Here is a 19,729-nt window from a genome sequence, read left to right on the forward strand (position 1 = left end):
TGATGGAGCACTTTGTATTATTTTCATAATTTCTCAGTGTTCTTTGGTTTGTTTGCTGATTGGCTTTTGTTGTTTTGTTTCTGCAGTAGTTGGAACAAAACCAGGGAGTGGTTCAAAAATTTCACCAAGTTTTATATACTGTTTGTGGGAACGAGAATTCATCTCTCTCATTTTGAAGATCCTCCTATTGGCAACATTTCATTTTCCCCCCATTTTTATGGTGCTGAGGTAAAGCCCAAGGCCTCGTACCTGTTTTGCAAGACTAATACTGAGCCACACCCGGCCCCATGAGCAATGTCAGTATGCACAGCTTTTGACTTAATAATCCAGCTTTCAGTGGTACATGCTGAGAAATCCACTGGCCTGGGAATCTACATGTGTGTGTATGAAAGTGTGCACACCAGGGCCAGGTAGCCCACAAACTTTTCTAGCCATTGACCTGGCCAAGTTATGTCTCTTTCCTAAAGCATCCTTGTTTGTAAGGTGGGGATAAACCCTTCACAGGGTTGCTGTGAGACCTTAGAGAGAGTAAAGTATTCTAGAAATCATATGGGAGGCTCGGTGCTTGGAGTGCTTTCCTAGCACCTGCAGATTTTAGGCTCAAATTCTACCAACACACACACACATGCACACATGCATGTGCACACACTTACACAGGCACACACAACGATGTAGGAAGTGGCCCATGTAGTGATGTAGGAAGGCTTGCTACTACTTTATTATTGTTATCAGTGATACAAAATTCTTTATTGTGTGCCAAATATTGTCACTGTAGAATATAATTCTGGAAAAAAAATAAACACACACACACAAACTAGAAGCAGAGATATGTGCTTTATGATTGGCATATGTCAGAGCTTGGCTTCCATCCCCAATATGGAAAAGAAACTAAGGAATATACGATAATTTTATCCTAAAATGAAAGAGACTTAAGTTCTGCAACTCCACGGTAGGGTTGTGCAAGATTGTTACTATCTCATTTCTACCCGCCAAAAAGCCACCAAAGCCAGATCTCACCTTTGCCCTTCATCTCCAGCTGCACTGTCCACTGAATTCCCCTTTTCCTGTGGAGTCAGGATGAATTTTCATAGCGCATTATCAATGATGTGCTTAATTTTCCCTGCCATGGAATTTTGATGTTGTAGGGCTGACATTTCATTTTGACTTTGTTCTTATGTAGGATGAACACACAGGAAAAGTTTTAAAGAAACTTTTAAAGGAACTTTGTACGTATGCACATGCATGTGTGTCTGTGCATGTGTCAGTCCTGAGGCTTAAACTGGGCATCACACTGTTACTGAGCTTTTCTGCTCCACCACTTGAGCCACATTTCCACTTCTGGCTTTTCAGGGTTAATTGAAGATAAGAATCTCACAGATTTTTTTTTCTGCCCAGGCTGTCTTTAAACCATGATCTTTAGGTCTCAGCCTCCTAAGTAGCTAGGATTATGGGCATGAGCCACTTCTGCCTCGCTGGAAACTTAAATGGAATTTCCAAATGGACTTTAAGAGCTCAAAGCAGAGCTGCTAACCTCATTGTTAATCTTGGTGTTTACTCTTACAGCAAGTCTGTATTGTTCTTCATTTACAGATGAAACTGAATGCACCAACCACCTGTCTCAGGGCGACCTTTCACCCCTGCTCTACATCACTAGTGCCAGTTGAGGCAGTCCATCAGCCACCCGTGCCCACATGCATTTCCATCACCTGCCCAGTGCACCTCAATCAGACAGGCCTGACAATCCCACTAACTTTCCAGTCTTAAAGCTAACAGAGGCCAAACACAAATAGTGGAGTCTGGCCAAATTCTAAAGTCAGTGGTGAAATGATTAGGATGCCTTATATGTTGTTGTTTTTAACTTGGAAAAAGTTACAGAAGAATATGAGCAAATAATTTAGAAAGAGAAAAGTTTAAGAAAGAACTTCTTCCAACGTCAGCCGCTTGATTTCCATATAATAATACATGCTTATTTGGAAGGGAAAAAAGTGTTTGGGGGACATTGGAAGCTTTGCTTAGTTGGGAGAGTGCTAGCTAATGAGCAAAAGCATCAGGTACTAAGTTTGTATTTTGGTCTCAGATTAAAAAAAAGAAAGAAAAGTTGTGGGTTTTTTTTTTGTTGTTGTTTTTCATTTTAGCTCAATAATAAGAAAGCAATCCACTTTTTTTAAATGGGTTAAAAACTTGGAATGGCATGTGATGGTTAATAAGGACATTAAATGGTGCTTAATGCTATTAGTTACCAAGGAAATGCAAAATAAAACACTATAGGCTGGGCTGGGAATGTGGCCTAGTGGTAGAATGCTTGCCTTGCATACATGAAGCCCTGGGTTTGATTCCTCAGTATCACATTTATAGAAAAAGACAGAAGTGTCTCTGTGGCTTAAGAGCTAGAGTGCTAGCCTTGAGGAAAAAGAAGCCAGAACATTGCTCAGGCCCTGAGTCCCAAACCCCAGGACTGGTAAATAAATAAATAAATAGATAGATAGATAGATAAATAAATAAATAAAACACTACAGGCTTACTAAAATGACTTTAATTATAACAAACCAAATGGTGTGTGCTAAGTGGCTCATGCCTATAATCCCAGCTACTCAGTGGAGACTGAGATCTGAGAATTGCAACTAAAAGCCAGTCTGGGCAGAAAAGTCCATGAGGCTCTTACTCCAATTAATCACCAAAATGGCTAGAAGTGGAGCTACAGTTCAAGTGGTAGAACATTAGCCTTGAACACAAAAAGCTCAGAGGCAGCACCCAGGCCCCGAGTTCAAGCCCAAGGAAAGATACCAAGAACAACAAGCCCAAAACAAAAAACCTAGATAGCATAACTGGTCTAGTGGAGATATAAAATATACTGCCACCTTGGAAAGCAAGTTGTAGATTCTAAAAATGTTCAATATCATATGGGATTACTATACAGACTGGCAATTCTACTTCCTCTTTTACCCAAGAGAAGTGAAAATACATGTTCATATACATACACTCCAGGACTTTTAGAGCAGCACCCTTCATAGTGACCAAACCCTGTGAATTAAGTCAAATGCCCATCAGCACGTAAACTTCAAGGCAAAATGTTGTGGATGCAGCAAGAAAAAGGAACTAACCCTTGAAAGTACTCACCATGCCATGGAAAGGAATCCTGATGAACATGTCTGTTCATCAGTATGTTCAGTATATTCAGTATGATTCCATTTCTCTAAAATACCCATTGAAAAACAACAAATATTTGGTAATAGAAAGCAGCCTGGGGCAAGCATTGGGATCTGGCTAGAAGGAATTGGGAGATTATAGGAATATTCAAAAACTATAAATTTACTAAAAATTGCTGGCTTGTGCATTGGTAATGTACAGTTTTACTTACATCTGTTTAAGTCATTTCAAAGTTGGTATTATACATTGAGTAACCACATTTGTAAGGCATAGTTAAAACTTAAAGATCTGAATGGAAGGAGGAGGGCAATTTGAACTCTCGGCTTTGCCTCTGCTAGGGAAGTAAGTGCTTTCCTGCTGAGCCATGTCACCAGACCTGTTTTTGTGTTGGCTACTTTCAATATTCATCTCACTTCTACCTGGGTGCACACCTGCACTGTCATCCAACCTCAAATAGGCTTCTTATAGTAGCTAGGAAAACCAGCAGTCTCTGCCATACCCAGTTCCTGTTGGAGAAAGATTCTCTTGACCTTTTCTTCCCAGCCTTGCTCTTTCTAATCTCAGCCTCCCACATAGTGAGGATTGTAAATATATGCCACTGGCACCTGGCTTCATATGGCAAAGCACTTTAAAGAAGGTAATTAAAGTATATGAATGTCTTTCTCAACAATAAGGGAATTTGAGAACTGTACAGCTCATTTGGTTTGTCTAAGTTTACAGTTGAAGATTTTAAAACTTAAAGTAATTCATTTTCCCCAAACCACAAAGTTAGGTATCATCCAGGCAGGTCTGGCCCCAGGTCTCACTAGATATATAGAGCCCCATTTACATCATCCCCTTCCAGTAATTTCCAGTTCCTCCCAGTTCTCTTTGCTTTTTTTTTTTTTTTTTCTGGTCAGTCATAGGGCTTAAACTCAGGGCCTTGGAGCTGTCCCTAAGATTCTTTTGCTCAAGGCTAGTGCTCTACCATTTGAGCCACAGTGCCTTTTCTGGTCTTTTCTCAGTAGTTTATTGGAGGTAAGAGTCTTACAGAGGGGCTGGGAATATGGCCTTAGTGGCAAGAGTGTTTGCCTCGTATACATGAAGCCCTGGGTTCGATTCCTCAGAAAACAGCCAGAAGTGGCGCTGTGGCTCAAGTGGCAGAGTGCTAGCCTTGAGCAAAAAGAAGCCAGGGACAGTGCTCAGGCCCTGAGTCCAAGGCCCAGAGGACTGGAAAAAAAAAAAAGAGTCTTACAGACTTTTTGGCTTGGGCTGGTTTTGAACTGTGATCCTCAGATCTCGGCCTCCTAAGTAGCTAGGCTTAGATGAGTGAGCCACCAGTGCCAGCTCTTTGTCCTTTTTTTTTTTTAATTAAGGAAAAAAAACCCTCTTGTTTCAGCTCCTAGAATTCATTTTGATAAATATTATTTTATGTGATCAGAGGCACATAGGCTCTTGGCTTTTTTATTATGAAGAAACTCATGATAAGCAAAGGTTTATTGAGCAACTGAGCTTGTAGGGGTTGGAAATTCTTTCTTCTTCCATTGTAGACTCTGCAGTTGATCTCTTCCTCACCAATAGATGTCACTACAATCAGCAGCAATGATTGCCAAGCCCTTAGAGAATGAAGAGCCCACACTTCTAATGGGCCAGCACCATTTCCCTGTTCATCTTACAGAATAAACAAATGATTTGCTCTTCCTGTTGTTAATCCTTTGTCAAAGAATAATAAGGATTTTTTTTTAGTTTATATAGACTATTTTCTCATATTCTACACAGTTACCAACTTTTTATGGACCCTTCAGAATTAGAATTAACTCAAATTAGGGAACATCTTTTTTAAAATTTAATTTGATTGTCGAAGAGATGTACAGAGGAGTTACATACATAAGGTAGTGAGTACATTTCTTGTCATACTTGTTACCCCCTCCCTCATTTTTCTCTCACCTTCCCTCCCCCCAACTCAGCCCTCTTCCCCGGTTATATAGTTAATTTTCAACATATTGTCTTGTGAGTATTCCTATTGCATTGGTTTGCCCTTTTATCTTATGTCTCACCATTTTGATGTTCCCCTTCCCTTCCCTAGTTCAGATAATTCAGAAAAATGAGAAAGGGGATAACAAGTATGACAAGAAATGTATGTGTATTCACTACCTTAAGCATGTAACTGTAACCCCTCTTACATCATCTTGACAATAAATCCTAAAAAATAAATGAATAATACAGTAAGGTTCTGGAAACTACCAAAGTTCAGGCCTTGATGTGATTTGGAGTTTTGATGATAACTATAAATTTAAAAATGTATTATTGAACTATTTTAAGTACTGTTTAAGTTGTGTTCTGGTATTCTTTTTTAAATGTATTTCTATTATCCACTAGTGCTTCTAAATTATCTTTTAAGTAGTTGTACAAAGGGTGTTTCGTTTTACCATATCAGTTTATAGGTACAATGTATCTTGATGTTTTGGTATTCTTGTTTTGTTTTGTTTTTTGCCAGTCCTGGAGCTTGAACTCAGGGCCTGAGCACTGTCCCTGGCTTCTTTTTGTTCAAGGCTAGACTCTACCACTTGAGCCACAGTGCCACATCCGGCTTTTTCTATATATGTGGTACTGAGGAATCGAACCCAGGGCTTCATGTATACGAGGCAGGTACTTTACCACTGGGCCATATTCCCAGTCCGATGTTTTGGTATTCTTGAGTGTGTGTGTGTGTGTGTGTGTGTGTGTGTGTGTGTGTGTGTGTGTGTGTCTGTGCTTGCATGCCCACTGGTCCAAGGACTTGAACTCGGGGCCTGGGCACTGTCCCTGGGCTTTTTACTCAAGGCTAGCACTCTAACACTTGAGCCATAACTCCACTTCTAGCTTTTTGGTGGTTAATTAGAGACTTTGTTGCCTGTGATAGCTTTTAACCTTGATCCTCAAATTCCATTCAACCTCCTGCATAGCTAGGCATGAGCTGCCAGTGCCTGATATGTTGACTTTTTTTTTAAATGTTACTCTTGATGCAGTGATGTGCATAGATGACTTATTCCACAATTTACAAAGTTTAGAGGATTGGGATGTAACAGACAGATGGTTCTAATAGCAACTGTAGCTGAGACAAGCTTGCATGCTACTGGAGGGGAGTGGGGGGTGTAGTATTTCCTCAGACTTTTAATAAACTTCAGTTGTTTTTCTAGTGATTTCTCCATAGTGACTATTTTCCCTTAAAACTTCCCTTAACACCCCCTCACCCCCCCCACCAAGATAACTTGAAGACTTGACTGCTTAAATAGCTCTTCCTCATGCATGGAAAATGTCTGGGAGACATAAGAGGACCTCCCTGGGGAATTATGTACACTACTTCTTTGTCCAAACATGGTTGGGTGCTGAGAGCAAAGGGAAAGAGAGAAGTTGATGGCGATCCCTCTCACTCTAAGGAAAATCAGTTGCCATCTCCTTTTAGTGAACATTTGGAAGATGCTACTAATGGGATGTTACTGTCTCAGCAGGAAAACCCAGCTCATTAAGTGGTATAAATTAAAGCCGGCCACAGAATACATGACTGTGATTGTCCTGCCTCTGCTTTGATGCTGATGGGAGCTGAGAGTCCGGGCGCTGAGGGTCAGATGTTGCAAATCTGGGCTGCTGCTCCTTCCCTGCAGACTTTTCTAGGAAGCAGTCACCTCCTGACAGATGTGGGCTGCTCGCTTGAGGACTAGCTTAAACTTAACTTAATTGATTGCTTCTTGTGTGATAGAAATACTCAGAGGGGTTTCCCTTACAGAGAATAAAATCCGATGGGGGGGGCGCGGAGGAGGGGGGGGTGGCCCAAGGTCGTGAGAAGAGGGGAGGCAGAGCACGTGGGGAGGCTCTGAGCTGCTTCCGGCATTGCCTGTCTGTCAGGAATGCAGACACCCTGAAGGAGGCACAGCACAGCCATGGTCCAGGGGGGTTTCCCAGGTAAGATTTCTGTTGCTTGCAGTGTGTGCTCTGGGGCTTCCTCAGTGCAGTCTGAAGCCATTGGTGGAGGCTGTTGTTTCAATGGTTTAAACAATAGTAGGCATTTGTCTTAGGTAAGAGAGTGAAGGTCCAGGCAAGTGCGTGTGCCAGGAGAATGGTGTTAGATCTGCATTTTCTTTCATGTGGGATGTAGTTTGAATCGTCCTTGAGAGAGAGAGAGAGAGAGAGAGAGAGAGAGAGAGAGAGAGTGTTTGTGTGTTTGAGAGGTGGAACAGTTTATCAGATTGTCAAGAATATACTCGTAGTTTCAGTGCCAAGATTCTCCACATTCGGTGCCTGCAGTATCCACGCCTTTCAGAATTGTAATTGAGAAGTTGATCTCCTGCTCATTTGTTATCATGACTGTGGCTATTTGTGACTTTGCTGCAAGTAGTTAAAAAAAAAACAAAGGGAAGGGGATTTGTGTTGGGACAAGGTTATTCTGATTTGATTTTTAAAACTGCCCTGTCAGCGTTTTATTGTTGCTGAAAGAAAGCAGAATGTCATTAAGAAATCCTAGCAACAAACAAAAACTCTGTTCTTTCTACATTGTAAAACATCACTGCAGATACTGTTTCCTGTTGTGATGAAAGGTCCGCTATAGCTAAGCCTCTAACTTGAAGCCCACTAGTGTTGGGGAGCTTAGCATCTGGAGGCGCTAGCATAGAGAGGTTCTTGAAATGATTTCTACATTGACAATGTGTAACTTCATGCAGTGGGGGTAGTACTGCCTTTCCTGTGAGCATCTGCTTGACTTCAAGATTCAGTTTGTGAAAGCCAGAGCTTGTGCTTATCCGAGGACAATGTGGCATATTTAGGCATCACAGGACTCTTCTCGCTCAAGTATTTTGCTGGAGGATGTTGATTGGGAGCTCAGAAGTTAGACATCACATTAGAGCCTTGCATTTTCCTGTCAGCCAGGCATACACACAAATTAGGCTATTTCTTCTGCAACAGCAGGGGCTGTGCGGGCTGCCTGATTGAAACTGGCAAGCCTCGTTCAGGGCTGTCCTATCCAAATAATTGCCCAGGAACTTTTTCTTACTTGAAGGATGGGTGGGTTGGGGAGAGATGGAGGGAGAATGATGAAAGAGGTAACATTGACCAAGATGCATTGTATACTCATGAACTGTCGTGTTGAACTGAAACCTTTTTGTACAACTATTTGAAGATAATGGAAACTTTTTAAAATCTCTTCTTCTTGTGGCTAAAGTATAATTTCTGGAGGTTCTACTGGAGGATAGTGAACTAGCAAGTGTCCATTCCTGTGAGAATTGCAGTTTAGAGGAAATTGCAAAGCTCTTAAATAGATGGATGCCTCACAGATTCCTGGGCACCTTTGCCAATCCAACACTGGATCCAACCTGCTCCCCTTCAGGATTTTTTTTTTTTTTTTTTTTGGTCTTTGATGCTTATAATGGGGCTTGAACTCAGGGCTTGGGCACTGTCCCTAAGCTTTCTTTGCTCAAGGCTAGTGCTCTACTCCTTGAGTCATGGCCCCATTTCTGGCTTTTTCAGTCTCATAAACTTTCTTGCCTGGGCTAGCTTTGAACTGGGATACCCAGATCTTAGCCTCAGGATTATAGACACCAGTGCCCGGCCCTTTTCTTGATTGATTTAAGGTCTCTAACTCCAGCTTATAAGCACATGTGTGCTTTAGTCTCCTCACCAACATGAAGTTGCCATAGTCTGTGCTTCAGGAATCCATGAAGTATGTTTATTAGGAATTTCTATGTCCTATGCATTTTATCAAAATAATATCTGAACCTCATTTTAAAATAGGCAGTAACTATAAGTATGCATTACAGATGTTACTTTGCCAGTGTTGCTTTTCTTCTCAAGATGCGTTGTTCATGGTTTATACCTTGAGTATGTCCGATATGTACTCTAAGTTTCTAGGTATCCACACTTAATTCCAGAGTGTTTCATGTTTTGTAATAACTTTGTGCCTTGTAATACTATCATCCCTGCCCTTGCACTCGGCTCCTGTGGAAAGATTCTTTCTGTTCGGTGTTTCTTTGGCACAAAGAAGGCAAAATGAGTCTCAGTCTGCAGAGAATTTACTTTTGGAAATTTTGTTATGTGATCAGGTTTTTTCTTCCCCAGTCCTGGGGCTTGAACTCAGGGCCTAGGCACTGTCTCTGAGCTTCTTTGCTCAAGGCTAGCACTCTACTACTAAGCCACATTCCCAGCCCCTTGATCAGATTTGTTTGTTGCTTTCAGTTGAGTAGTTTTATGTCACATTAAACTATTTCATGTTTCGTATGTGAGTGTAGGTTAAGTAGCTATTTACTTGATAAAGAGGTGAATAAGGCATATTTTCTTTGAAATTAAGACGATAATGTAAAGAATTAAGTGGCATTTAAAAATCACCTTTTTGGAGTTGGAGGTGTGGCTCAATAGAGCACTAGCCATGAAGAAAAGTGTCAAGTACTGAGTTTGAGTCCCAATATCAGTAAATATAAATAAATAAGTAAATAAAATTACCCTTTGCTGGGTTGCTGGTGGTTCTCCTCTGTAATCCCGGCTACTCAGTAGACTTGAGGATTATGGTGCTAAGCCATACTAGGCAGGAAAGTTTGTGAGACTAAAAAAAACACCCCCAAAATGCTAGAAGTGGAGGTGTGGCTCAAGTTGTGAGAAAACTGGGTGGGAAGGGTAAGAAATGCCACTTCTCGTGGTTATGCACAAGGCAGCATCTGTCATAGATCTAAGCACATCCTTGCAGCCCCATGCCAGTAGTTCCGGGGTCCTCTTTACCCTTTCCTCTCCCCTAAGAGGTTAATTTTGAATGAAGAAAATTTGAAACCATTCATAAGGTAACGCTATCAAAGTATTTAGTACTCAAGCTGTAGAACTATAAGATACCTCTAGACTTTTCAGGCACCTGGTTTGGTAATCAGAGAAATAGAAATTTAATTGGTATTATGTTTCTTTTCTTTTTCTTTTTGCCATTCTGAACTCAGGGTCTGAGCACTGTTCCTGAGCTTCTTTTGCTCAAGGCTAGCACTCTGCCACTTGAGCCACAGTGCTACTTCTGGCTTTTGCTGTTTATGTGATACTGAGGAATTGAACCTAGGGCTTCATGCACTCTATCACTAAGCCAATTCTCAGCCCTATGTTCCTTTTCTTACAGTCAGCCTTTATTCATAAAGTCTAACACAAATTTTGTTCAAGAAATTTGCCAGCTCCTTTGCCTCTTTGTTGAAGGTAGCAGTTTTTCATCTTTTTTAATGTATATTTTGGTTTGATTCATTTTTTATATTCTCTGAGATAGTTGAGGCAGGCAAGATTATTTATATCTCCATGTATTACCAGTCTGATGCAGGACTGAGATAAACTATTTGCCCAGGAGTAGCTTCTAGTTCTTAGTCCCAGATTTGTCATCTCAGCATAGCTTTTCCCATGGCCTCAGAAATGGGAACATGTCACCACCTATGCAGTGATGGAGCTCTTGCCTATGATCTCTTCCTTTGCCTTGTCCGCCTGTCTTCTGTCTGTCTACCACTGAACCATGCCCAGCCTTCTATTTAAACCACCCAAGCATCTGACAGAGCTTATGTGTAAAATTAAGGATTATCAATTTTGGGGGCTGGGAATATGGCCTAGTAGTAAAGTGCTCACCTCATATACATGAAGCCCTGGGTTCGATTAATCAGCACCACATATATAGAAAAAGCCAGAACTGGCGCTGTGGCTCAAGTGGTAGAGTGCTAGCTTTGAGCAAAAAGAAGCCAGGGACAGTGCTCAGGCCCTGAGTTCAAGACCCAGGACTGGCAAAAAAAAAAAAGCCCCCAAAAGGATGATCATTTTTTACTGTTTGATTACTTGACCAAAACAATTGTTTTGATTATAACAAATGATCTAAATGGGGTTGTTTTCTCTATAAAACTATTTTCAGAAATCTAATGGGATATTTTTAATCATTATTTTTAAATGTGAAAGCAGCATTATGCACTATGCAACCTTGGACCTGTGAAACTCTCACAGCTTGTTTACTCATGCAAAATTAAAGACAATGATAGCAATATTTTAAGACATGCTATATAATTAAAACTGGTTTATGTGATATTTTCAGGAGTTCTATAAGTATGTGAGAGAAGAAAGGGCCAGGCACTGGTGGCTCATGCCTGTAATCCTAGCTACTCAAGATGCTGAGACCTGAGGGCTGTGATCTGAGGGTTCCAGCCCAGGCAGGAAAGTCAGTGAAATTCTTATCACCAATTAACCATCAAAAAGCCAAAAGTAGAGCTGTTGCTCAAGTGGTAGAGTGCCAGCCTTGAATGAAAAAAAAACCTAAGAGACAGCCCTAAGTTCAAACCCCAGTATTGGAACAAAAAAAAGAGGTGGGGGTTGGAGGGTAGGAAGGTTGTAGCTGGTGAATGAACAGAGTTCAGGTCCATGAAGCAAGTGTGTTGAGCTAAACACACTTCAAATTAAGATGCCTCTTACTTTGGAGAAGGACAGTAAGTGATTTGACCAAGTCAAGTGAAGGCTCTGGCATTATTGGAATGTGGGAGGTGTTCATCTTTTTTTTTTCTTGTCAAGATGATGTACGGAGGGATTATAGTTACATGCTTAAGATAGTGAATACATATATATTTCTTGTCATACCTGTTATCCCCTTCCTTATTTTTCTCCCTCCTTCCCTCCCCAACCCCCACCCCTCACCCTACCTCTTTGCTTTCTTCATTATTTTTTCAGAAAAACAAACAAAATCTTATCCTTAATCTACATTGTCACTCTAGTCTACAATGCTTATATCCTCTATGATTATTAACTGTAAAACAATTCCTTCCAGAAGGGGTGATATATACATATACATTTCTTTTATTTTGCTAGTGTAATCTGTTCCTTCTTTTTCTCTAATTCCCCCCCTCCCTGCTGCCCTTGAGTTGCTTAGTTTGCTCTCATCAGTGCCCATTGCAGTTGTTGGACCCTTTCTACTGTATTTTCCCCCCATTTTCCATTCATTCTGTGCCCAGCTTCTTTCAGATGTGTACCTGTGTACATCTTGTGAGAGGAAAGGATATAGGGTCCTTTAGTTTCTCTAAAATTGATTATGAAGGAGTCTTTTGCTTCCTTGTCTTTGGTGTTCTTTATAGCCTGGATATTAAGTTATGTACATATGAACTTACGTACATATGAATTAGTGTTTGTGTTTCACTTTTGGGTGCCTTTCTCCGAAGGCTAATCCTTTTTTTTTTTTGGTCTCCCTGTGAATTGCTACCTTGGGTCCTGCTTTCTTTGTCATGTCTCTTTGTTTTTTATTTCTAACATCCACGTATCAGGGAGACCATGCACCGTTTTTCTCTGTGTTCTAGACTTGTCTCACTCAACATTATTTGTTCAAGACCTGTCCATTTCCCTGCGAATGCCATTATTTTAGCATTTCTAATCGCTTTGTAGAATTCCATTGTGTTCAGGTACCAGGAAGTGCTCATCTTGATACTACAATGTGTCTTTTCATGAAGACCTCTAGCTCTAAAGCATATGAACCTTTTTTCTGATTGATTCTACTTTAGCATACCAAAGATGTAATGTTTCTAATAATAAGGAAACAGCTGAATTATCCAGAAAAAAACCCAAAATATTTTTATTAGATTAATCCTGGAGACTTAGAAATTCTTAGAGAAAATAAAAATTTTATTAGATTAAAAAAAATTCACTACTTGGTTGTTTTGGTTGTGTGTGTGTGTGTGTGTGTGTGTGTGTGTGTATGCTGGTCCTGGAGCTTGAACTCAGAGCCTAGGCATTGTCCTTGAGCATTTTTGGCCAAGGCTGGTGCTCTAATACTTGAGCCACAGCTTTTTGGGGAGCGTGGTTAATTGTAGATAAGTACCAGCTTAGACTGGCTTTGAACCAGGATCCTCAGATCTCAGGCTCCTGAGCAGCTAGAATTACAGGTGAGCCACTAGCATCAGGTGACTGTTTTATTTTTGAGATGGGATCTTCCTAAGTTGTCCAGGCTGGCTTCAAACTCCAGATCCTTCTGCCTTCACCTCCTGAGTTTCTGGGATTACAGAGGTGCCTCCATGCCCATGCTGATTGACTTTTATTCAGTATGATAGTTTTGTTGTTATTTTGTGGGAATTGAACCTAGAATCTTGTACATGACAGTTAAGCACTCTATGACTGAATTAGATTTTTAAAAATAAATTTTATTGTAAAGGTGATGTACAGAGGTGTAACAGTTACCTGATTCAGGTATTGAGTACATTTCCACCGGAACAGTGTCATCACCCCCTCCCCCATTCTCTCCCAGTTTTTTCCCTCCCCACTTCCCTCCCCACAAAATTGTATTGTTTCATAGTGTGAATTAGAATTTTTTACTATATCAGTACTGGGGCTGGAACTTGGGTCCTGGAGTTCTTGCTTAGCTTTTTCTATCAAGGCTGGTATTCTACTACTTGAGCCATACCTCTACCTCCAGCTTTTTGCTGGTTCATTGGATATAAGTCTCAGAGTTTTCTGCTCCAGTTGGCTTTGAACTAAAAACCTTAGATCACAGCCCCCTGAGTAGCTAGGATAATAGAAATGAACCACTGGCACTCAGCTCCAATTAGAAATTTTGATAAACCTAACCAACCTGTTTCTTGATCAATTCAGATAATGAAGAATTTGTAAGTTGTATTCTTCTAATTTCTTTATATATTTATGTTGCAGCTGCCTTGAGCCAGGAACTCGGCCCACTTTAAACAGAGGTAGTTTCTTCTCATAGTTTCTCCACAAGCTACTGGGAACCAGAACAAAAAATAACTGTAGATAATACAATATATAACACTGCCCACCCAGTCTCAGCTAACTTTTGCCTCCTTTCTGAACCCTGTGTGCTGTTGGTTCTAGAAATAGTGGATATATTGTACTCATAAATTTAAAACCCCTGGGGCTGGGGATATGGCCTAGTGTCAAGAGTGCTTGCCTTGTATACATAAAGCCCTGGGTTCAATTCCCCAGCACCACATACACAGAAAATGGCTAGAAGTGGTGCTGTGGCTCAAGTGGCAGAGTGCTAGCCTCGAACAAAAAAAGAAGCCAGGGACAGTGCTCAGGCCCTGAGTCCAAGCCCCACAACTGGCAAAAAAAAATTTTTTTTAACGTCTTTGTATCTGTAATTCTAGCTACTCAGGGGGATGAGATCTGAAGATCATGGTTTGAAGCCAGCCCAGGCAGGAAAGTCCCTGAGACTCATATCTCCAATTATCCATTAAAAAGCCCAAGTAGAGCCATGTCTCAAGCGGTAGAGCACTAGCCTTGAGCAAAAATGCTGAAGGACAGCACCTGGTCCTCAGTTCAAGCCCCAGTACCAGCACCAAAAAACAAACAAAACAAAAAAGCCAACAGCCCCCAAACCTCAAAATCAATTCCTACTGAAAGGGAGCTGGGCAAACAACGTGTTCAGCATTGTTGAGAGAAGTTTACTTCCATGTTGTCTAGGGAACCTTTGGCAAATGCCATGTTACAATCCTCTCTCTACCGTTTCCTTTAATGATTTGAAACAATCCATCTCTTCCGCTCCAGAAAATTTGATGGAACTGCCAGTGCTGTCAGGGCCCCTGCTGAGCTCCCCAGTCTGTGTCCCCTGGGGAGCTGGGGCTCAGTAGTTTGTGTGACTGGGTGATGACCAGGAAACAAAAGCACCCCCTGCCCCGCCCCCACACGCACACACTCTAACACAGTCCTAGGAGATAACCACAGGGACCCTGCAGCCCGTGCTTCTGCAGTGATTAAAGAAACCTGGGCTGGGCTCTCCTGATGCCTGGAATGTATGAGAAGTAATTGTAAAGAGCACTGTTAGAATTACATTTGGCTTTTCTCAGTGCTGTTCTCAAAATTAAAACATTATTTCTTGTTTCTTTTATAAAGACCTATTAAAACATCTGAATAATAATCAGACCACCTGCATTCCCTACTCTCAGGCCTCTCTTTGGCCTTAAAAATCCTTTAAAACTGAAGTGAGGACTTGGCTAAGCATTTTATTTTTTTAATTTATATTTATTAGGTCACCAATACTTTATTATCTTTAAATAGTAGTACAGAGGGTTTCCATTTAACATATCCTTGTATAAGTACAAGGCACTTTGATCCATGTCACCTTTTGCATTTCTCCTCATCTCTCCCAACCTCATCCCCTCCATTTTCCCGGTTCTGTTTTTACATATGTACATTGAATATTATGACAACATTTTCCTATTCTTCCTCTCTTCATTGATTGGTTCCTCTTCCCTTGACCTCATACCCCACAACACCTCAGCTTCCAGCTTCCTGGTGTTTACTTTGTTAGACTGTAGGTTGTTCAAAAAAGTTATACCATTGGAGTTGTCCTCTGCATATTTTATACTTTAGTTAATATGTTGCATATATAGGCTCAAGGCACTGTATATGATTACATATATATTTATAAGTTAGATCTAACTTACTTTAGTTTATATGTGTGTATGACCCTGTATAGGATTACTTGTATTTTAGCTCTAATATCCACATATGAAAGAAAAACACGCATCCTTTGTCTCTCTGGTCCTGACTTCTCTTTCAGTCATATATAATGTATCTTTCATATTTTCTTCCATTGCCATTGAAGGGCATCAGGTTGTTGTTGTAACTTGACTGCTGTGAATAATGCAGCAGCAAACATGGTTATGCAAGGTTAGCTAAGGATTTTAGACAGCATTCATTTTATCTTTCATCAATGCTAGCATTAAGGTTCGAACCCAGAGCCTCATACGTACAATCCAAGTGCACTACTACTGAGCTACATCCCACCCTAGCAATATTTTTAGTGTGTTTTATAAGTACACAGAGATTTGTTTAAAAATAATGATAATAGTCATAGCTGAGCATCAGTGGCTCACACCTATAACCCTAGCTACTTGGGAGACTGAGAACAAGAGGATTGCAGTTTGAGACCAGGTTAAGAAGAAAAGTTTATAAACCTTAGCTTACCCAAGAGCTAAGTATAATGGCATGCATCTGGCAGGTGGATCGCAGCTTAGGCATGTGCTCAAAAATGACAAGCAAAAACAGGGCTGAAGGCATGACTCAGTGAAAGAATATCCTAGCCTACTAAGGACAAGGCCATGTGTTCAAACCCTCCTACCACTAAAGTAATAATAACAATAACAACAATAGATACTCCTTGTCTCCATTCCCAGAGATTGAGAATGTATAGCTGTGACACAGGCACCAGACAGTACAGTGCTTTATAAAGAACTCACTTGGGTGCTGAGGGACTTACTGGAGAAACAGAGATTTGAGTTCATTAATGTTCTTACAAAAAGACCTCATGTGCAAATCTGTCAGGACGGAAGTGTGAGCCTCTGTGCTTGAAGATAGGTGCATGCATTACTTTCTTCCCTGATGAAGGTGGATAAGCACTCCTCCACATTGATTTCTTATTACACTTTAACTGTTAAGGTAGTCAATGAATTTATACTTTGTCTTTGTAGATTGATCATTTGCCAACTGTATCTCCCCCACTGCATGATTGCCTCAAAGATTCTCCACATCTCTCCTTACCAGAGGGATTTTGCCGAGTGGGCAGTTCCTCATGGCATGAAATAAAAAGAAGGACCTGGGAGGAGAACCATGAAAGCCAGAGATGAAGATAGCCCACCTATTACTGCAGTTCTCACCTGACTCAGTTGCCCAAAGACTGAGCCTCACAGTGGTGAGGCTGGCCTAACTGAGGACAAATTTTGGATCCGCCCTTGGATACATCATTCACTTGTGATTCCACTCTGTGTTCTTAGCTGTCCTTCATTGTGAATTCTGGACTGGTTTCTTTCCTCTTGAAATCAAATGTGGTGGTTTGGAATGTAGGTACTCACTGGAGAGGTTGAGCCCTCATTCTCATGTTACTGAAAGAAAGGTTCCAGTCGTATCTGGAACTTTTTTTCTTGTTCCAGTACTTGGGCTTAAACTCAGGCCCTTGCTCTCACTTGGTTTTTGGTTTTTTGTTTGTTTTTGCTCAACTCTGGCACACTACCACTTAAGCCATACTTTCACTTCTGGCTTTTTACTAGTTGATTGGAAACAAGAGCCTCACAGACTTTCCTGCCCAGGCTGGCTTCTCAGCCTATGATCCTCAGATCTCACCCTCCTGGGTCACTAGGATCACAGGTATAAGCCACTGACACCTGGCTGTATTTAGAACTTTTAATGTTTTTGAGTATCCAATTGAACTTTCTCTTCCTTCCTTTGTAAGTAGCATGGTGCAGGGGCCAGTAGTTGTGATGAATTAATGGATTACAAGTAGCTATTACTCTTCCTCTGCCTTGAGTGATTCCCTCAGCCCAGTTTAGGTCCATTTCTATCATTCTCGGTACACAGTCATGTCCTCCTAAAACTCAGGATCCTTCCTCTCCCAGAGCTATCCTTCCCACTGCTGAGTGGAAAGCCAGCAGCAAACACTGGTCCAAGCATTTATCCTTCTCTACCTGGAATGTCTCTGCCCCTTGGTCCTAGTAGTAGCTGTCTTGCTGCTACCACGAAAGAGCCCTTTCCAACAACATTGTCACCCTCTTGCACTCTGTGTTTAAGAATCAAGCCTCAGTTATTACCCTTTTCCTACCTCAGACATCCAGACAGCCCCAAACCTTATGGGCTTTGCCTTTTAATTTTTTTCTATTTCCATATGCTGTTCAGTGATCTTCTTGGCCTTCCTGTCTCCTTTCTCCCCTCTCACCACTTCTGTCTAAGACTAGACTTCATAAAGCCTAGCAGAGAAGATCACCTCTAAGTGTTCTATCTCTTTCTCAAAGTTGGAAGTTTCAAAGGAACTGAGGCCCATTTACATTTCTCATTTGTTTCTCTAGCAAGTGGGAAAATAATGATGCATGTTATATTCCTTGCATTGTAGGTAAGCGTATTAGGTTTGGTGTCCGGCACATTAAGACCCCAAGCCTAGGTCTACCCACTGTGAACTTTTCATTTGGGACAAGTTCCATTACTTCCAATAACTTCAGTTCCATCATCTATAAGAAAAAAATAGTTATACCTTTTAAGATTGCTAGGAGAGGGGTGGGAATATGGCCTAGTGGCAAGAGTGCTTGTCTTGCATACATAAAGACCTGGGTTCAATTCCCCAGCACTACATACATAGAAAATGGCCAGAAGTGGCGCTATGGCTCAAGTGGCAGAGTACTAGCCTTGAGCAAAAGAAGCCAGGGACGGTACTTAAGCTCTGAGTCCATGCTACAGGACGGCAAAAAAAAAATATATATATATATATATGTATATATGTATATATATATATATGTAACCAACAAAATAATAGATGAAACTATATTTAAAAAAAGATTGCTAGGAGAAATTTGTTTTTCTTTCAGTCATGAAAATTTTCAGACATTTGCAAGCATGAAGAGAACAGTCAATGAATTCCCATATACTATCCTTCCAAGCTCCGTAACTACATTTGTTTCACATGCATACTATTTTCCTCAAATATCCTGTCTTTTCATACATCTGTAAGCATCACTTCAACACAAATCTACAATACTAATGCCTGTGCCTGACAATACTTTTTATTTTTTCTGATGTGTAATGTGTAATCACATTTCCTTATTCTCCCAAACCAATTTTTACAGATGTTTTGTTCAAATCAAAACGTAAACATGGTTTTCACATTATATTATGTTGCATTTTGCTTTTAAAAATTAATTGAGGAAGGGGTGACTTGGGTCAAGGTACACTCTACTCAGAATCTGACCTGTTGAAATGAAATCTCTTTGTACAACTACTTAAAAAAATTAACTGAACTATATACAGAGAAAGCTGTAGTGAAGTTTGTTGAATTTTCCCATGGAACCACCATCCATCCAGAATCCAGGTTATTAATTGGAGCCAGACTGCAGCACCCAATATTGCTTTGGGCCTCCTCCGATTCACTTTGTCTTCCTCTTCCCTGAACTCCCCTTTGTCCTGGCTTCTAGTACCATGGTTGTTTTACTTGGCTATGTGCTTCCTTTTCTATCCTAGTTTGCTCATGTTCAACCATGCTGTTACCTGTGCTAGTTTCATTGTTGTATAATGTCTGCTGTAAGAATCTACAAAAAATTGTTTCCCTTTCTACTGTGAATGGGTGTCTTGGGGGTTATATATTGTTAATCCAGAACATGCCATAATGTCTAACAAAATCCATTTTAATACTTATACAATATGTCTTGTGCTTAAAGTTTGCTTGCTGCATACTGATGTATTTGACTTTTGATTCAGCTAGTGGGAAAATACTACATTTTCATTATCTGTTACACCCACTGTATGGTCTCTTAAGGAAATAATATTTTGTGTATGTGTATGCTTAGCACTAAGGGCCTCAAGTTTTCACTAGCCTTTTTCCACTCATGACTTGCACTTTACCACTTTAGCCACATCTCCACTTCTGACTTTTTGCTGGTTAATTGGAGATGAGAGTCTTTCAGAATTGTCTGTTCTCTGAACCAGAATCCTCAGATCTCAGCCTCCTGATTATAGAAGGGAGCCACCAATGCCTGGCTAGGAAATGATCTGAATGATTCTTTTGCATATTCACTGCCTGACTTTTCTTTTTCAAAATTTGTGGCAATTTTTTTTAGTATTATAGCTAATGTGGAATGGATTCTTGTGAGCACAGGGAATAAAATTG

At 40.6% G+C, this 19,729-nt stretch overlaps 1 protein-coding gene across 6 annotated transcripts in view; it reads left to right on the top strand.

The window, feature by feature from the left end:
- The window catches only part of Patj (PATJ crumbs cell polarity complex component), a 304,043-nt gene that overhangs the window by 128,820 nt on the left and 155,494 nt on the right, over nucleotides 1-19,729 (top strand). Inside the window, exon 28 of one of the 6 annotated variants that reach the window (XM_048351446.1) lies at nucleotides 16,554-17,061. The exons of the other annotated variants lie outside the window; for them this stretch is intronic. Coding sequence (XP_048207403.1) covers nucleotides 16,554-16,558 — 5 coding nt within the window. The 3' untranslated portion in view covers nucleotides 16,559-17,061. Of the gene's footprint in view, nucleotides 1-16,553; nucleotides 17,062-19,729 lie in introns of those variants that run through there. 6 annotated transcript variants of the gene reach the window in all.

The sequence above is a fragment of the Perognathus longimembris genome, chromosome 7, assembly GCF_023159225.1.
Source record: "Perognathus longimembris pacificus isolate PPM17 chromosome 7, ASM2315922v1, whole genome shotgun sequence".
NCBI classification, from domain to species: Eukaryota; Metazoa; Chordata; class Mammalia; order Rodentia; family Heteromyidae; genus Perognathus; species Perognathus longimembris.